At 35.7% G+C, this 18729-nt stretch overlaps 2 protein-coding genes across 3 annotated transcripts; one reads left to right on the plus strand and one right to left on the minus strand.

Annotated features, from left to right (window-relative positions):
• Positions 1-613: 613 nt before the first annotated feature.
• LOC101506694 (CST complex subunit CTC1) lies at positions 614-18463 on the plus strand. Of its 2 annotated transcripts, XM_004511142.4 has the most exons (16): positions 621-1744; positions 1854-1972; positions 2327-2401; positions 2519-2597; positions 2695-2757; positions 2843-2920; positions 3138-3335; positions 3551-3655; positions 3834-4106; positions 5135-5617; positions 5710-6354; positions 6443-6534; positions 11227-11425; positions 11503-11617; positions 17423-17688; positions 18079-18463. In XM_004511142.4, the coding sequence occupies exons 1-16, from the start codon at positions 680-682 to the stop codon at positions 18247-18249; spliced, it is 4026 nt and encodes a 1341-aa protein (XP_004511199.1). In that variant the 5' UTR covers positions 621-679; the 3' UTR covers positions 18250-18463. The 2 variants fall into 2 exon arrangements, 1 of the variants encoding a protein (XP_004511199.1); XR_012161374.1 differs by lacking the exons at positions 11503-11617; positions 17423-17688; positions 18079-18463 and adding an exon at positions 6853-6996 and having other exon boundaries at positions 614-1744; positions 11227-11364.
• LOC113787788 (uncharacterized) lies at positions 7026-9451 on the minus strand. The gene is made up of 3 exons (XM_027337102.2): positions 8090-9451; positions 7888-8005; positions 7026-7795 (listed from the first exon to the last, which is right to left on the minus strand). The coding sequence occupies exons 1-2, from the start codon at positions 8460-8462 to the stop codon at positions 7941-7943; spliced, it is 438 nt and encodes a 145-aa protein (XP_027192903.1). The 5' UTR covers positions 8463-9451; the 3' UTR covers positions 7026-7795; positions 7888-7940.
• Positions 18464-18729: the final 266 nt, after the last annotated feature.

Consider the following 18729-nt stretch of genomic DNA (forward strand, 5'->3'; position numbering starts at 1 on the left):
TACATCTATTAATACAATCTTCTATACATCTATATATTTATACATACATAAATAATCAGGACAATAGTGTTTTTGGTGTAGTATATTTTTCTTCTAAAAATATCTTTTATTATTTCACTCTTTTTATTTTATCACGGATACTAAACAATAATCACATAGTAGTTTTTTTAATTTTTTATTTCCTCACAATGTGTAGAAGTGAATAATAACTAATAACTGTAAATGTATAAAAACGTCAAATACATTAATATATATCTTTAATTTTTATAATTATATATTTAGCCAATTTCATGAGCCTTTTTATACAATTTATTTTGTAAAAACAATCACTTTTTTTAAATATCCACTTTTGAAAATTCTACTCTATTTTTACAACTATTTTAAATAAATTATAATCTAATTTTTTATTTAAAAATTGTATTATTTTATATTTTTAAATTAATTAAATTATTAAATTTATTAAATATTTAATTGATTTAACAACTATTAATTATTAGCTATTAGTTATCAACTAATTTTACTAAAAAATGTGTTGATCTCAAAATGTATATTCTTATTTTTGAAGCATTAAGTTTATTTTTCGTATTCGAAAAACCCTTGTTCCCGCTTGCGTCCAATTTCTAAAATAGAGAAACAACCACCAACATTAGACGCGGCAAATGATCCATCTCCTATCCCAATGGAACACGCAAAGACGTATCCGCTAGCAGACCTCCTTCACTTCCCTCGTCCTCTCACCTCCGCCGCCTCTCTCCCCTTTCTATCCACACCTCCTCCTCCGCATCCTCAACATCCCACTGACCACCGCATTCTCGACACCCTCAACTACCCAACCGTCATCGTCGGTACCCTAACTCTCCCCACTCACACAACTCCTTTTTTTTGCTCCTGCTTCAAATTCTCTGATGGTTCCACCACAGTCTGCTGCGATATCCTCTCCTTCCGCCTCGCAGCTGTCGGCAAGCAAATCCGCGTCACCGCCTGGAATTTCATCCCGTTCAAACACCCCGGCGATCTCGGACGCCGAATCGGCTTCTTGGAGATTATCAAATGGTGCTTTACCGATCCCAACGATGAGTCAAACCTTCCGGATTTCCTTCCTCTTAAGCTGAATTGTTCGGGAACCGGTTGCAATAATGGCGGTCGGAATTTCAGGGGTGTCCATGGAGTAGTGGAGTCAGTTGGCCCTCTTTCAATTGTCCCGTGCATCACGCCTCCGAGTGGGGAACCTGATTGGAATTCGAGTTCTAAGGTGAACTTGTTAGGTTTTCTGGTACATTTGTTGTGCTGTGAGTGTAAGTTATGTAGTTCTAGGGAGTTAGTAAACAATTTGAGGAATGGTTCATTTGAAATTGAGAATATTAATGGTCATTCTTTTACCAAAATAGAGATTTTGTATTTTTGTGGCAATGCATCTTCGTTTCACCCGGTAATGACTAAGCTGATTGGTAATCGTGTTGTGGTTTTGGGTTTGAAGAAGAAATTGGTTTACATAACCAAAGAGGAGTCTTGTTTGATGTATTTGACCTTGGATGAGACAGTTTTGCACGTTTGTCCGCGTTTAGGGAAATTGGCGCCATGCTTGAAGAGTGAGATTAAAGGGAAGGGTGAGTGTGGTTCTTATACTGGTGTAATTAGAGGTGTTTACATGAATGGGATGGCTTTGGAGTTGGATAATAATGTGTGGCTTCTTTTAACTGATCGACTACATACTATGATACATGGTTTAAGAGTTGGTTCCATCGTAAGTGAAGTGAATTCACTATTTTATAGACGCGACACATTTAATGACAGCTTGAATTTTTTCCCTTAAAGACTTTTGCGTTTCACCCTTGAATTTTTTATCTGTGTAGATATCTGTGAGAAATGTCCATTTTGTGGATCCAAAGTTTTCGTGGACTAAAGTTGTTATTCTTGGGGCGTGCGTCAAGACTAGCATTATTGTGGAGTCCTTCTCTCCGCTGGAAACTGTGTATGTGTTGCTACTAACAATATTGTGTTTGCTTCTGTTCAAGTTTGTGTTTCATCAATGCTCAAAGTATGGCTGGGCTGCATTTAGTTGTTTCATGTGGCAAATGAGAAGTTTTTGATTTTGTTCTTTGCATATTATAATCCTTACCTTTTTCACTGGGGAGGTTAGACCAATGCAAACAACTGTAACTAACTGAAGTCATTCAAGGTCATGTGCAGATTTGTTGTATGCCATGCAAGTGATAATATAATATTAATAATAATTGTTCCTTGAACATTTCGGACTTATGAAATATGTGTGGTTGCTTATGCATATGTTCTGGAGATAAATTGATGATTCATTATAGTATTGCAGGTGTAATGTAGTTTGGCAGTCTTCAAGTATGCTAGGAAAATTCATTCAGTCATTACCATTTTCAGCAAGACTCTGGTATAACATAGTTTGATTTCCTTCTAGAGCATTAAATTTGGAACTTACAGTTTTGAAGGTTGCTGGAATGTAATATTTTATTTATTTTATTCGGTTTTTATGATTTTTGCTTTGCAGGGTATTACTTCTCATCTCAAGTTTGCGTAAAAAGTTTGCTGGTATCCTATCTGACAACGAGATTTTGGGATCAAAACATGTAAACTACTTCCTTTGGGTTCAAGGATTTCTTAGCTTGGTTGATGCTCTATGTTATCTTTCAATTCTGATGAGCTGTTGTTGCAAGGTTTTTCCAGAAAGAAGGACTAGCTCAGATGCATGCTAGTTCACTGTTATCTCCTTCATTATTTCAAACTCAGGTATGATAACAAATTAGCACTTGGGAAAAATTTGTCGAAAACAAATTTGCTGCATTAGTTTGGTTGTAATGCTTTCTTTTGGCAGCATGGTGCTTTCTTGGGGCTGAGTAGACATGACTCTAACGGCTGCAGTAGAGAAATGAATTGCAGTTTTCTGGAATTGGTATTTTACTTGTATTTATTTATATTACATTAAATATGGTTCTGGTACTTTATGACATTTAGATCTGAAATGGTCAGCATAACATTTATTATTTCACTCAAAAAAGAGAGAAAAAAGAATTTAGTCATTTTCTTTTTCTGGCGGAAGGTACTTGTTACTAAACATTGAAGGATATATATTATATATTTATATTATTATATCTGTGATGTTTTTACAGGTAGTACCAACATCTATCTTCATCTATCACTGTATAAACATATTACAAAGAATGCTAAAGGCAGAAAATCACTGTAAGTTACTGTCTGTTGGCAATCATTTCAGTATTTTATCACGTCGAGGCAGATACAACGGTACATCAGTAAGAAGGATCCTTCCAAGTGAAGATGTAGGCATTGTTTTGCTTGGATATCTAAAGGTTATTATTTTAGTTTATCTCTTATCTCATTATTTGCCAGTAAGCTGCAATTTTGCAAGGGTTTTATTAGTTTTGTTTTGTTCATAGTAATGTGGCACATAAATATTTTCTTTGATCTGTTCAAAATGGAGCAGCACATTTTTTTTTTCAATTTGGTAATATTTGCATAACTACTACTCATATTAGAGTTCTCATGATCTTGCTTTAAATTTCAGGTTGATCCATTGACTAGAAGATTGCAGCTGGTTGATGCGACTGGTGGCATTGATGTTCTTATACCAGACCTTCCCTTGACTTGGAATTCCAATGACATATTTGAGGTCACATTGCTCTTTATGTTCACATTACTTTCCCTATTTTTATCTTTTGAACTTCATTGGTAATTTTTCACATATTCTTTAGGCTGCAGATGACTTTGGTAATGGTATCATTTTCCAGAAAAGTCATAACACGTCCATAGAAATTTGTATTTCAACTTCTAGTATTTTGGATTTATAGGTGACAAACTATGATGTTATTGTGGATGGCAATGGTGAACTTGTGGATCAGTTGGAATTGAATGAATCATTATCGTGCAGAGTGATCTTCAATTGTACCCAAGTGAAAAGAGAATTTAGCACATCGATTTCTGTTTACTGTCTTTGGAAGAATATTAAATGCAGAAATTTTCCCCTTTATCCTTGCATCAATAGTAAGAATGAAACTAAGATACTTGAATCTGGATCCTACCAATTACTACGGGTATCTCACAAATTTCCTCTGCAAGAAAAGGTATGTTTTAACTGTATATTCAGTTGGAAATTGCAGTCTGTAATTGTTTAACGAGCTAAATATAATTATTCTCTTGAGCAGTAGCATAGTAAAACAAAATTAGAGAAGAGTTTCAGATATAAATTGAATATTATAAAATCAGTTAATAGAATTGATATAAGCTTATACTAATGCCATGCAATTGATAGTGTTAACCCTGTGAAAATAGATATCCTGGAAGTTTTAGTTGCTGCTATGTGTATAAATATATTATTATTTAACTTGACTTAGTTATGATAACTTCAACATCCATTTTTACAGGGTTATGTCCACCGTCAGTTGAATTTTTATAAATTTCTGTTAGTAGTCCAATCTGTTTCAAGATACCTGTCAAGGACCATAGTATCTAAAACCCTGCTATAAGCTGTTTGAAGGATGCCTGGATATGATTTAAAAAAAAAAAAGAATATGACCGCATGATTGAAAGTCTATTGGCTTCACTTGAAGCATGGATGAAAGGCATACTGACTCAAACCTTATGCTGACATTATCATTATGATATAATGATAAAATAGGAACTTGAAGGATTTACTCCTGAGCACTTAGCACTTTGTTTAAGAGGCTTTGACTTCCAAAGATCAAGTCTCCGGAGAGATTAGGCTATTGCTTATGCCTTGGAATGATTTTTTATATCTAACAAGGCCCAAAGTCCTCAAATCCCTAATCTACCTCTTAATCCCATAAAACACCATTGCGAGACATGATCAATGTCTAGGTCTCTAGAGGCACAAATAAGCTAGCCAGTGGGAAGAGTTGTTTAATTGCTTTCTATCCATTAAAAAACATGTTGATGTGACCTTGCACAGATCTAATAGTATAGAAAGGTTGTCTTTTTTTTTTTTTTTTTTTTCTCTAACGTTAGTATGAACTACAGTGCCGATTTTAAAATGTTCTATGGCTATATAGTATCAGCAATGTTCTACTTTTCTTTTATATTACGCACATGTAAAAAAATTGCACTGCTAATGCCCCTATGTCACTTGTTGCAGTATTCTAATAATGTGAGGTCCAACAAGTCAAGTACTTTTGTTGAAGCTATACTTTTGCCTTACATTTTACTGCTTGATGGGAAGCCTGGAATTTCACATTCATGCAATGTTTATGGGGACAAGACATTAGAACTTTCAAAATATTGCTTCAATGGTAATAATGAAGAGCATGTTTCCATTAAGAGGCAAAAACTTATTAAGAAATCAGTAAATACATCAAAGGATGAGTTTCACACTTCCGTCTATGAGCTGAATGTTTGCTCTAATACTTTTAGGGAATCAAAAGAGAACACAAATTGTGACGATTTGAGTTCTCCTGATATATCTTGTATGGTTACTTTTAGAGGCCTTCAAAAGGAGAATGTGGTTTGCCCAGCTCTGTTGCGTTCTAAATCACCTAGGAAAGATATGAGTCTTAATTCAAAACCTACTGCAAGGAAAATTTTGCTTGAGTTCTCATCTGATACATTTTTAAAGTATCAGGTAATTTTATTACTCTCTTTAGCTCGCTTACCTAGGTGCTCCCTCTTTGTGATGTGAACCTGAGTATTAATTCACTTTGTACTGTTTTTCAGTTGTTGCAAATTGGTGGTTATTACATCATAGAACATAATGAAAAAGATTGCTTCAGTACCACAAATGATGCTGGTTTTGGTAGCGGTGGTGCTGCTAAATTTCTTATTGATTATGGAAATCATATCTGGAGCCTTGCATTTATTTTTGATGATGTTCTTTTCAATTATAAATCAGTATATACATCTGCAGAAGATTCTTCACCTCCTGTCATTCATGGGGCTGTGCCTAAAGATCAAATTGAACAGCAACTTCGGAGTTCCAATGGTGATTCTTCAGGTGTCTGTTCCGATGTTTGTATTTATCTACCTGTCAACCTTACAGGTCTTTTAGAAGATAATATTATGGAATCAGAAGATGGTCAAATCCAGAAATTTGCAACATCAGAACATAGTGCAAACATTTGTTTCAACATTGGGACTGTAGTGGATTGGCCTAATTTTTGTTCTGGCCCTCGTAGTTCACACTGCTTATTTCCTGAGGGCAAGTTGATTTCTCTCAAAGGAAATGTAGTTGACATTCATGACCTCACCTCTAGTTACTGCAGTTCATGCTCAAGTGGGTTAAGCCTTGATGCTCTTCAAATGAAAGTCCTTGTTGGGACTAAAGGAAGTTTTTGTATTCATGTTTTAGTGCATCATAGTATTGTAAGTTGTAACTTTAACGCCATCTTACCGTTTATATATTAATATTCTATTTTTTTTTTTGCAACTTAATCATGCCATTTCTTATTAGGTGAATATTTTTGGTTCAATAAGCAAACATGCTTTTCCTACTGGTTTTGGACCTGGTGTAACTGCAACATTTCATCGAATCCTTGATGCAAGGTATGCATTGGACACCTTAACCAAAAATAATTGGGCTCCTGTTCTTGTTTTCCTGCACTGTTAGAGGGAGTAATATTCGCAGTTGTGAACCATTTGTTAAAAAACAATTCCACTGATTAGGATGTTGTGAGTACTTTTACAATATGTTGTCAATGTGTAGCGATTGCGGGCACGTTTGCGACACAATTTTGCAGAATGAGTCATGTTTTCCTGTCTCATTTTCAGCGGGAAGGGTTTTTGAAACAAAAACTCTAGTCCTTCCTCTTTATTTTCGCGAACAGTACTCCTTCCCTGTTGCTAACCCATCTCCTTCTTCAGTGGGGCACGATTCAGTTGAGACAGAGAAGAAATGTAGCAGAAGCAAGAAAGAAGATCCAAGAAGTAACGAAGCATGAAGGCAAGACAGTGTGGCGGCAGTTGGCAAGAGAGAAGAGACTGTGCATGCATCTTGGAGAAGATAAAGTCAGCTTTAGGGTTTAGAAAACATTTCAGTTTTAGGCTAGGTAGTTAATTCTAGATAGCGGCGCATCGCGGCCAACCCCGGAAACCGGGATAGCGGGATACCAAGATGACCTCTACATGAATAATACTACATAAACATGCATAATTAAACAATGTCTCATACTCATAGTCGTAATCAAAACATACATTTAGATACCAAATAGTCTTAATCAAAATATAGATTTAGATACCAAATATCATCATCTTCTTCAACATAGTAGAGTAATAAAATAACAAAATATTAAAACTAAAATGCATGTTATAGGAATCAAAGATCATCATCATCTTCAACATAGTCTTCTTCCTCCTCCTCTTCCCCATCAACTTCAATATATTCTTCGTTCTCCTCTTCCTCATCCTCATCATCTTCAACATAAATAGGTTCAACTTCTTCAACATCTTCTTCTACCACCACTTCTTTTGATATTGCTTCTTGTGCTATTGTCCTAGATGCACTTGCAGCTGCCTTTTCTTTTGCTGCCCGCCTAATGTAGACCACCGATTCATTAGCCCCACTTGCATTGGCAACATAGGTTCAAGTTAGATTATCACCGACATAAACTAATTCTTCAATAGGTTCACCATCTTCCCCCAAGTCTCCCACTTCAAATTCATTGGTATAATCATCATCATCATTGAAGACGATTGGACCAATCAAATCACGACAATCATAGCGCTCTTTCAAAGCCTGGTTATACTTAACGAAAACCAAGTCTTCCAACCTCTTATGCTCAAGTCTACTTCTTTTCTTGGAATGAATCTATGTATTATAATTTAAAATGTTAGTTTACTAAATTAATATGAACCTATATAGTAGAATACTCTATAACTTAATAACAAGTATTAACTTACATGCTCAAAAATACTTCAATTACGCTCACATCTTGAAGAACTGCATGTCAAACTCAACACTTTAATGCCAATAATTGCAAAAGTGAAGTTTGTGCTCCATAAGTCTTCCACCACTCAGCTGCAATGAAACAATCATTTTCATTTTATACAAGTTGTTGTGTGCTAAAAGTTTTAAGAAGAAAATAAATGAAGTTCCAATTACCGGGATCTAATGTTGTCCTTTGTCTTATTGCTCCACCCAATCCAAAGAGACCATTAGCAATCTTATATTCCGCCAACTGTGCTGTAGTCATGTCACTCATTTGATGACTTTCACTAAGTGTTTCGATGCATAAGTGAAGACCTCCCACCAATATGGGATCATTCTCAATTTCTGGTTTGCTATAAAAATACTTCGAATTTAGGTAGTAGCCTGCATCATGCAATGGATGATGAAGTTGACATTCCCACCTTTCATCAATGATTGCAAATACATCTATGTACTTGCTTGCTTGTTCATTGAAAGCTTTTCGAATATCCTCTTTGGCCTTGATCATTGCTGCATATATGTATCCTATTGCAGGTTTTTTTCTCATTATCAACAAGTCTTAACACTTGTACAAGAGGTCCCATAACCTTAAGAGTGAAGATGATATCATTCCAAAAGTACAATAAGTGTTGCCTTCTTTCCCTTAGAATCGTTAGCTACCTTGGACTTCAACCATTCTTCTGAAGTTAACATCTTTCTAAGGTTGGTTTTTTGTTTATGCAATCTTTGCAAAGTAAGAAATGTGGTAGCAAACCTTGTGACTCCATGTCTAACCAACTCAACATTGTCAGTGTTCTTGCTCATTATGTTCAACGCCAATGTGTGGTTATAAATGAAGCCAATGAGACTAATCCCTTTTTGAATAGCCGTTTTAACCTTAGCAATCTTTCCAATATCTTCTAGCATCAGGTCTAGACAATGTGTAGCACAAGGAGTTCAAAACAAGTGTGGTCTCTTGGTAGTTAGTAGTTTACCAACCAATACATAATTATTTCCATTGTCAGTAACCACCTGCACAACATTTTGTTCACCAATCTCCTCAATAAAATTGTCCAATAGCTCAAATATCTTAATCCAAATCTTCATGTAGGCAGAAGCATCAATACTCTTCACAAACATTGTTCCCGCTGTGGAATTCACCAATAAATTTATCAAAGTCCTATTCTTTCTGTCTGTCCAACCATTTGACATAATTGAGCATCTATATTTTGCGCGTTGCAGTTGATGACCATTCAACAAAGCGTTTGTATATTCCAACTCTTTTTCAAGGAGTGGAACCCTCAACTCATGATAGCTTGGAGGTTTCAAATGAAGACCGTAGTTTCCAACTGCTTCCAACATCAACTTGAAGCTTTTTGATCTTACAACATTGAAAGCAATTTCATTTGTGTAAAAAAAAACGAGCAATGTATTGTACCGTTCTTGCTCTTGCTTCTTTGTCACAAGCATCATTTATGCTTGTTTGTCTCTTGTATTTCCCCAATTTGTGTTCTGCTTTTTTCATTAACATTAAATCCAAGGAACCTTTTGTCTTCTTGGCAGCCGGTAAAGGGGCTTCAATTGCCTTTTTTCCACTTTGAATTCTCCTTATTTCAACTACATCATCATTAATATCATCGTCAATTTGAACTTCCATCTCATTTAATATTCCATCTTTTAGTGCTTGTTTCTCATCATAATCTGTTTGCAACAGTAGCTTACAATTTGGTGGTATTTTTCTACAACTTTTTACGTCTCCCTTTATTCCTAACTGATGTTGTCTTGCTCTAGTAATTCCTCTAGTAGTTTCAACTTGACATAAATCACATGTCACTCTCTTCCTATTATTCTTGTCCTTTACACTATTAAACTGCCATACTAGGTCAACATTATCACCGTTGGTTTAAACATTACACACGGAGCATAACTATTACTTTGTGAGATTGCAGAGAAAGAAGGGAAGTAGAAAAAAAAATAGAGAGAAGTAACAAAAACAAATTAAATTAAATTAACAGAAGAAAACAAAAGAAAACAGAAAGAAAAAAAGAAGTAAAAACAAAAAGAAAGAAAAAAAACAGAATGAAAACAAAAGAAAAAAGAAGCAAAACAAAAACAAAAACAAAAGTAAAATTTTTTTTAAAAAGACCAGAGAAATAAAATAAAAAATTAAAAAATTAAAAAGGAACCTGAGATGAGATGAGATGAGAGGAAGAAGTAATAAAATTAAACTTAAAAAAAAATAGAGAAAAAAGTAATAAAATTAAAATTAAAACAAAACAGTGAAATAAATATAAAATGAATACAAACCTGAGATGAGACTTGAGAGGAAGTCGCAATGAAACGCGCAGAGGAAGAAGGGAAGATGAACGCAGTGGCGAACGAAGATGAACGCAGTGACGAACGAAGAGGAACGACAATGACAAATGAAGAGGAAGAAGGGATCTCTAAAATCTTTAAAATTTAGGGGTAAAATTGGTTTTTCATGAAAAAAGGATTTTCCAGAAAAAATCACGTTTTTTAGGGTTTTCAAACCCACGACCCAGAACGCGACCCGCGAACAGGCCCAGATCGCGGGCGATCTCTATTCTCCCCGCGCCGCCGCGTGCCATGTCCTTCGCCGCTCCGCTCCCGCGTGATCCCTCCGCAAACTGGTGCTATTGACTACCTAGGTTTTAAGATTAGATTTCACATAATTGGCCTTTAATAAATCAAATATGGGCCTACATCTCAGTTTAACAGTGTGAAAAAAAAACGTTGCCTCTTTCTATTAACTTCCTACTTGCCAAAATGAAGTGGGAAAGAAAAACTTCAAATAAAACAGAAACACAAATACTTAGATATTAATATAAATTATTTAGATATATATAGTATAAATTATTTTATATATATATATATATATATTGTTTTAGAGATTAAGGTGTCACAAGAAAAAGTAACAAAAGAAACTATAAACAAATATATTTTAAAATAGAAAGAGAAGGATAACCTAAACGGTAATCATTTTGCAGATAGTAATAATGTTAGTTATATATATATATATATATATATATATATATATATATTCATTCAGATATAGATATGTGTGTGTTATATATTATTTAGATATAAATATAAATATTCAAATAGCGGTCATCATGCGCTCGCTATCCCAGTTTTAGGGTTGGCTGCCCTGCTATTCAAGACTGACAACTTAGCTTTTACATGCCAATCTGTTCTGTTATTTAAATTATAGTATTTGATTTTCCAATGTGTGTATGGACTCATCCTTCCAATGGTACTGTAAATTGTTTAAGTTTTGTAACAAATTTGATTGCTGGTTTTTTATTCTGCAGGGCCCAAAAATTTATGTTGCTGCCTGTGTCATATATTGAAATAAATTCGATAGAAGTATATGATAAACAACGCAGTGACAGGTTGTCCCCTTTAAGGCCTCTAAAAGATGCATATAGTGCATGTCAGGATTCTTTCTCTTGTTTGATTTCCCAGTTGCCTCAGTGCCCGAGTCAAAATCAAATAGTGCTTCGAAGCAGGGTATTTGTTTCTACATATCTGTGAATATTGCTCTCAAGTGTCAAAGTAAATTAATTTTGCCCGTTTGTGGTGAACAGGTTGTTGCCGTTATTGATTTAGTTCTAGAGAGGAAGATCACTAATTTATATGCAGAAACGAAATTGAATTCTAAGGGGATTCTTTTGGACATTCCACTTGCTTGTTTTATGTTGGGTAAGTTATTTGCATTAATAATTAAGTTCTGTCTCCATGTTGCCAAAGGGGAAATCAGATTTGAGTGCTCAATCACTTTATATGTCCCGAATATGCATGTACTGTAGATCAAATATGGTTTAACCTCTGAGATTTTGATATTATCAAGTTTGCAGTAGATATTCTTGTTGAATAAGAGAAAATGAAAGAGACATATGGTGAAACCGTGTGTTTGAACTACACAACGGAGTATGTTTTATATAGGCTCAAGGCAATAAATACAAAATAAATATGGGAGGTATTATCCCTATTTACATGATATGTAATAAATATAAATATATTTTCAACAATTCTTATATGAATCAATTGTTCCTCGTAACTTGTGTTCACTTTTTGGCTTGGATGAATTTCTATTTCCTTCACTTTTTGGCTTGGTTGAATTTCTATTTCCTTGGTTCTCGTTAGCTTGACTCGTAGAATTTGGGTTGAGTCTTAATCCCATAAAACCCGTTTGTAGGGTGACAGATGTCCATTCTTTTATAAACTCCTTTCAGTTCTTATCTCTAATCTGTAATTAATGTAAAACTTTAGTTTTCTGTAATACATTGTCTCATGCGCAACACTATTGGGTTTGTGTTAGGCCTCTTATAACTAAATATTATAAGAGGAAGGTCAAGAGTTAGAATTTTAAGTGGGAACTGAATTTGTATGGCAATTATTTTTTATGTAAGCAGTTATAGTGTTAATTTAAGTTGTATATCAGGCAGTAAATGCTGCTCTAGAGCAGTTACAGAGCGAATAAAAATAGGAAATTAGAAAAAGGACAATAGAAAATTTCTGAGTGGCTATTGGGAAGGGAGAGGCCAAGCTCTCAAATTCTTGGAGTGAATATTCTTGTAACACGTTTATCAATTCTGTCCTAACAGAATTGTAAACTCGCATTATGTTTAAATTCAATAAAGAATTCAGTTAACATTTCAATTATGTACTAACCAGTTCCAACACCTAAAGCAACAAAAATCTTGGAGAAATTCATGGTATTTACGCGCAATATGGAAACACGCATGGAAGTTCTGGAACGAGGGTTTGAAGGGTTGCTGGCTTTGCGTGAAACGTGGGAAAAACATATGGAACAAGAGAGGGTGGAGCGGTTGGAAACCAGGCGCCAATTGAATGACTTGGCTGATGCTGTCAGGCTAATTCACACGAGGCAGGAAGATGATTCTAGCGATGGGAGTCGCGCCGTGTTGTATGGAGGGAGGCCAGAAAATTCCCTAAACTTGCGAAACAGGGTCAAAAGGTGGAGGAAATTAGAAATACTTGTCTTTGATGGTGAAGATGCGTATGGATGGACGACTAGGGTGGAGAGATACTTTAATTTGAAAGGAATGTCTGGGGCAGAGAAGTTGCAAGCAGTAATGGTGGCTATGGAGGGAAAGGCTTTGACACAGTACCAATAGTGGGAACTTTCTGCTCAACATTCTACTTCAGACGATTTTCATGCCGCTGTGTTTCCAATCATGTATTTTGAATTGTTACTAAGTCTCAAACAAACAGGGTTAGTAGAAGAGTATCAAGAAAAGTTTGAATTGTATGTAGGCCCACTCAAATGTGCAGAACCAACATATTTGAAAGAAATCTTTTTGAATGGGCTTAAGGAAGTGGTAAGAGTAGAATTATAATTACACCCAGTGGAGACTCTTGTGGAATTAATGGACTTTGCTCAAAGAGTTGATGAGAAGAACAATTTAGTCAAGGAGAGCAATTTCGAGAGTTATGGGGTAAACCAATGAAAACTTACAATAATACTAGAACGGTGACATAGGAACTAGGGGTAAAGCAACAAACGCAAACTACAATGTCAGGAGTTGGAAGTTCTTCAGGGGAAGGAAATGTTGCAAAGCCTCCTGGAACTTTTAGAGGCAGAGGATTCAGAAGGTTAACCGAGGTTGAAATGCAAAAGAAATCACGAAAGGGATTATGTTTTCACTGTGATGAGAGGTTTAATCCAGGCCATGTGTGTGTAACAAGCAGTTGCTCGTGCTGGTTTTGGGTGAGGAAGTGGAGGAAGAATTGAAAGACCTCAAATTGTCAATGTGTAGCATTGCTGGCCTCACTTCAAAAAAAACCATTTAGTTATACGGAATGATTGGCGAGGAACATGTTATGGTCCTTGTAGATTGTGGAGCTTCACATAATTTCATTTCTGCCACTTTTGTGAAGGAACATAATTTGCAATTTGCAACATCCATATACACGGTGGAAGTAGGAGATGGGAGAAAACTTGATTGTGAAGGAATGTGTCCTCAATTAGAATTGGTGATGCAAGGACTCAAAGTGCAACAAGATTTTTATGTCTTTGATCTTGGAGGAGTGGATGTAGTGTTGGGGATGGAATGGTTGGCTGGCCTAGGAGGAATTAGAGCCAATTTCTGTGAGTTGACACTTACAATTCCTATTGGAAATGGTTATCACACTTTGAAAGGGGACCCCGATTTAACTAGAGCTGTAGCATCTCTAAAGTCCCTTTTGAAAGCGTTAGTTGATCAATGCCAAGGATTCTTAGTGGAATACCATCAACTACAAGCCGAAACTGAAGCTGCAGATGAAAATGCAGGATGGACAACAGCTATTTTAGAAGAATACGGTGATGTTTTTCAAGAACCTCAAGGGCTACCCCCTACTAGAAGGCAAGACCATGCTATTATCTTGAAAGAAGGTGCCAATATTCCCAATATACGGCCTTATAGGTACTCTCACTATCAAAAACATGAAATAGAAAGATTAGTAGATGATATGTTGAATTCTAGTATAATTAGACCAAATGTGAGCCCCTATCGTAGCCCAATCATTTTAGTGAAAAAAAAAGATGGCGGGTAGCGCTTTTGTGTAGATTACAGGGCTTTGAATAAGATAACCATACCAGATAAGTTTCCTATTCCTATTATTGACGAGCTGCTTGATGAATTGGGAGGTGCAGTGATCTTTTCAAAATTAGACTTGAAATCGGGGTATCATCAAATTAGGATGCAGGAAGCAGACATTCCAAAACCAGCTTTTAGAACTCATGAAGGGCATTATGAGTTTATTGTTATGCCTTTTGGACTTACGAATGCCACTTATACTTTTCAATCCCTTATGAATGAAGTGTTCAGGCCATACTTGAGAAAGTTTGTGTTGGTTTTCTTCGATGACATCTTGGTTTACAATACAGACGAACATGAGCACCAAAGACATTTAAGGGTTGTCCTAGCTTTGTTTAAAGAGAATCAATTATTTGCCAACAAGAAAAAATGCACTTTTGGGCAGAATCAATTAGATTTGGGTCATATCATCTCAGCAGATCAAAAGAAGATTTTGGTCAACACCCAAGGACATTAAGGCCTTAAGAGGATTTTTGGGGATGACAAGGTATTATCAAAGATTTGTTAGAGATTATGGCAAGATAGCTAGGCCCTTGACCCAACTTTTGAAGAAAGACAACTTCCAATGGAATAGTTTAGCCCAGGCTGCTTTGGAACAACTCAAGAGATTGGTGGCAAAATTACCAACACTCACTGTTCCAGATTTTTCTATAACCTTTACCATATAAAATGATGCATCTAACAAGGGCTTGGGTGCAATTTTATTGCAGGAGGGGAGACCAATGGCTTTTCTTAGCCAAACATTATCAGACAGAGCACACTCTAAGTCATTTTATGAAAGAGAGTTGATGGCTATTGTGATGGCTGTTCAAAAGTGGCAACATTATCTGCTAGGAAGGCATTTCTTCATCATCACCGATCAGAAAAGCCTAAAATTTCTAACAGAACAATGAGTAATGGGTGAAGAATATTTCTGGTGGACTTCAAAACTCATGGTACTGGACTTTGAAATTCATTATAGGCCTGGAAAAGAAAATAGTGTGGATGATGCACTTTCTAGAAAGATTACATTTGCAGCTTTGTCTTCAGTTCACTTTGAAGAGGTGGAAGATTGGGAGTCTGAAACTTATCGAGATCCTAAGTTACAAAAATTGATACATGATCTAATCCAAGATCATAATACTCATCCAAGCTATACATTTCAAAATAAAAAATTGCTCTATAAGGGGAGATTGGTGCTACCAAAAGGATCTTCAAGGATTCCCATTTTGCTACAAGAATTTCACAACTCAGTAGTGGAGGGACACTATGGCTTTTTTAGAATCTATAAACGGATTTATGAGGTTGTGTATTGGGAGGGCATGAGAAAAGATATTCAGTAGCATGTGGCCAATTGTGAGGTGTGTCAACTGAACAAGCATAAAGCTTTGTCTCATGCAGGCCTTCTTCAACCACCACCTATACCCAATCAGGTTTGGGCTGATATATCTATGGATTTCATTGAATGATTATCTAAGGTTCAAGGTAAAAATGTCATTCTCGTAGTGGCGGACAGATTGACTAAATATGCTCATTTTCTAGTACTTAGCCATCCTTTCACTGCAAAAGATGTTGCTGAAGTTTTCCTTCGAGAGGTAGTAAAGTTACATGGCTTCCCTTCTACTATTGTGTCTGACAGAGATAAGATTTTTCTAAGCCATTTTTGGCCAGAGTTGTTCAAAATGGCGGGTACGAGACTCAAATTTAGTTCTGCTTACCATCCTTAAACAGATGGACAAACCAAAGTAGTCAATAGGTGTTTGGAAACATACTTGAGATGCCTCACAAGCACTAAGCCGAAACAATGGCCAAAGTGGCTAAGTTGGGCAGAATTTTGGTTTAATACCAATTATCACAACTCTCTAAAATTAACCCCCTTTAAGGCACTATATGGTCGAGACCCACCTCATCTCCTAAAAGGGACTACTATTCCTCCGGTTGTTGAAGAAGTTAACATCATGACACAAGATAGGGACCAAATGTTGCATGATCTAAAAAGCAATTTGGTCACAACTCAGAATCAAATGAAAAAATACGCTGATCAGTCCAGGCGTCCTATTTCACTAGGGGTTGGAGATTGGGTTTATTTGAAATTACAGCCCTACAGATTGCACTCCTTGGCTAAGAAGAGAAATGGGAAATTAAGTCCTCGTTTTTATGGACCATATCAGATTTCAAAGCAGATAGGCGCAGTTGCATTTGAGTTAGCTCTTCCACCAGAGAGTAAGATACATAGGCGCAGTTGCATTTGAGTTAGCTCTTCCACCAGAGAGTAAGATACATCCAGTGTTTCATGTGTCCCTACTTAAGAAAGCCATCTCTTCTTCAGCTACCCCTTAACCTTTGCCACCTATGCTCTCAAAGGAACTAGAATTGCAAGTTACTCCAGCTGCTGTACAAGATGTCCACAACGCTCCCAGTGGCATAGAGGGTCAAGAGTTAGAATTTTAAGTGGGAATGAAATTTTTATGGCAGTTATTTTTTATGTAGGCAGTTATTGGAGCAACATTCTTGTAACACGTTTATCAATTCTGTTATGCTGCATGGATAATACGTTGATTGGCCTAATCAATCTAGGATAGGCTTTACTACCATATTGGAATTTGGATTCAACCCTATTTTATTGACTTGTATTGTAAGGTGAGGCTTGTCCATTCTTTATAAACTTTTTTTAGGTCTTATTTCTAATTAATGTGGGACTTGTTTGAGTTTTTTCTAAAGATATGTGGGTTCCTTATTGGTATGTATTAGTGCACTCATATATTTATTCACTTTGAAGCAACGTGATTGATATACATAGTATTGGGTAGAGTGTGCATTTTCTAAATGAATGAAAAAGAAAAGGGTTTCCCCTTCAACTAATCAACTAACTACTCTAACTAAATTTTCCTTATCTTCTATCCTAACATCATGTTTCATGCAGATGATGGGTCCTCATCATGCAGTTGCTGGGCTAATGCTGAGAGGGCAGCAACCTTGTTGAGACTGCAAGAAGAACCCACCACATCTTATCATCTTGGCAGAATTTTGAAGAAGTACAAGAGAATTACTGTGAAAAACCGTGGATCATTTATTGATTTTCCATACCAAGATCTTGTTGTCTCTGTTACTTCCGGTGATGCTCTTAACAGTTCCGATGAAAACCTCATCAAGTACATAATCTTCAATGCATGTGTTGGAAGAACATGGGTGAGTTTAACAGATACACAGAGGTGCAATAGTATTAGTTTAATATCTTTTGGAGAATAGAGAAATAGAAAATTGAGAGTAATATATCTTGCAAATTTTATACAACATCAATCAACACAGGCCAAATAAAAGAAAAATCTTAATTTGGTAATAAATAAGGAATATTTAGTGAGGCAATTTGGTATAACTTTCTATGATATATTGCCTGCGGCCTGTTCTGTTTGTCTCTGGGTTAATTTTTGTCTATGGGCTATTATTTGTACACAATCATACTATTTTCCGTCTTATTGATCAAACGCATTACTTTCCATCATTCATCTTCTCACTATCATTTTATTTGGCTACTCTTATATGCTTGGTTAAATAAGGTTTTTAAACTAATCTGCGCAGAATGTAGTTGCCAGTGTGATTGATTCAGAGGAAGTTACACGGTTGAAGAATGAATACCTTACACAAATGGTGAATATGCAATCCATGCGGAATATATGGGCAAAAGAAATCTCTTGCTCCCGTGGTCTGCTTGAGGCAAGAAATATGATTCAGGAACTTTTGAAACGTTAGTGCTTATGATCAAATTATGAGGTCCTGTATCGGATTTTCACATGCATTTTTTGTGAATAAATTATATAGCAGATTATTGCTGAAATAGTTATCAAAAGTAGCATCCTGTAAACGAGGTACCCGGTGATGTATATGAAGTTCTCATATTGTGACAGAATTTATGATTATTTTTTGTACGATACCCTGAATTCTGAAGCAAATATAATTTTTATAATTAGTATGTACAATATGTAAATAGGACAGTTGGATCTTGTTTAGGGAGTTGAGATCAAATCATACAGAACACATTATTAGTTTTTTGCGTTAAAATACAGTCTGTATAAAACTACTGAACTTGATAATATCCCTGTAAATAGGACACTTGAACTTAAAAGGAGTAAAGATAAGATGATACCCTTACAACATGCACTTTTATCTTTATGATTGTGACACTGATAGTCAAAGTTTTTAAAACTGCGGTTGAATCAGATAATGTTTAAT

Source organism: Cicer arietinum, chromosome 7 (assembly GCF_000331145.2).
Source record: "Cicer arietinum cultivar CDC Frontier isolate Library 1 chromosome 7, Cicar.CDCFrontier_v2.0, whole genome shotgun sequence".
Lineage (NCBI taxonomy): Eukaryota > Viridiplantae > Streptophyta > Magnoliopsida > Fabales > Fabaceae > Cicer > Cicer arietinum.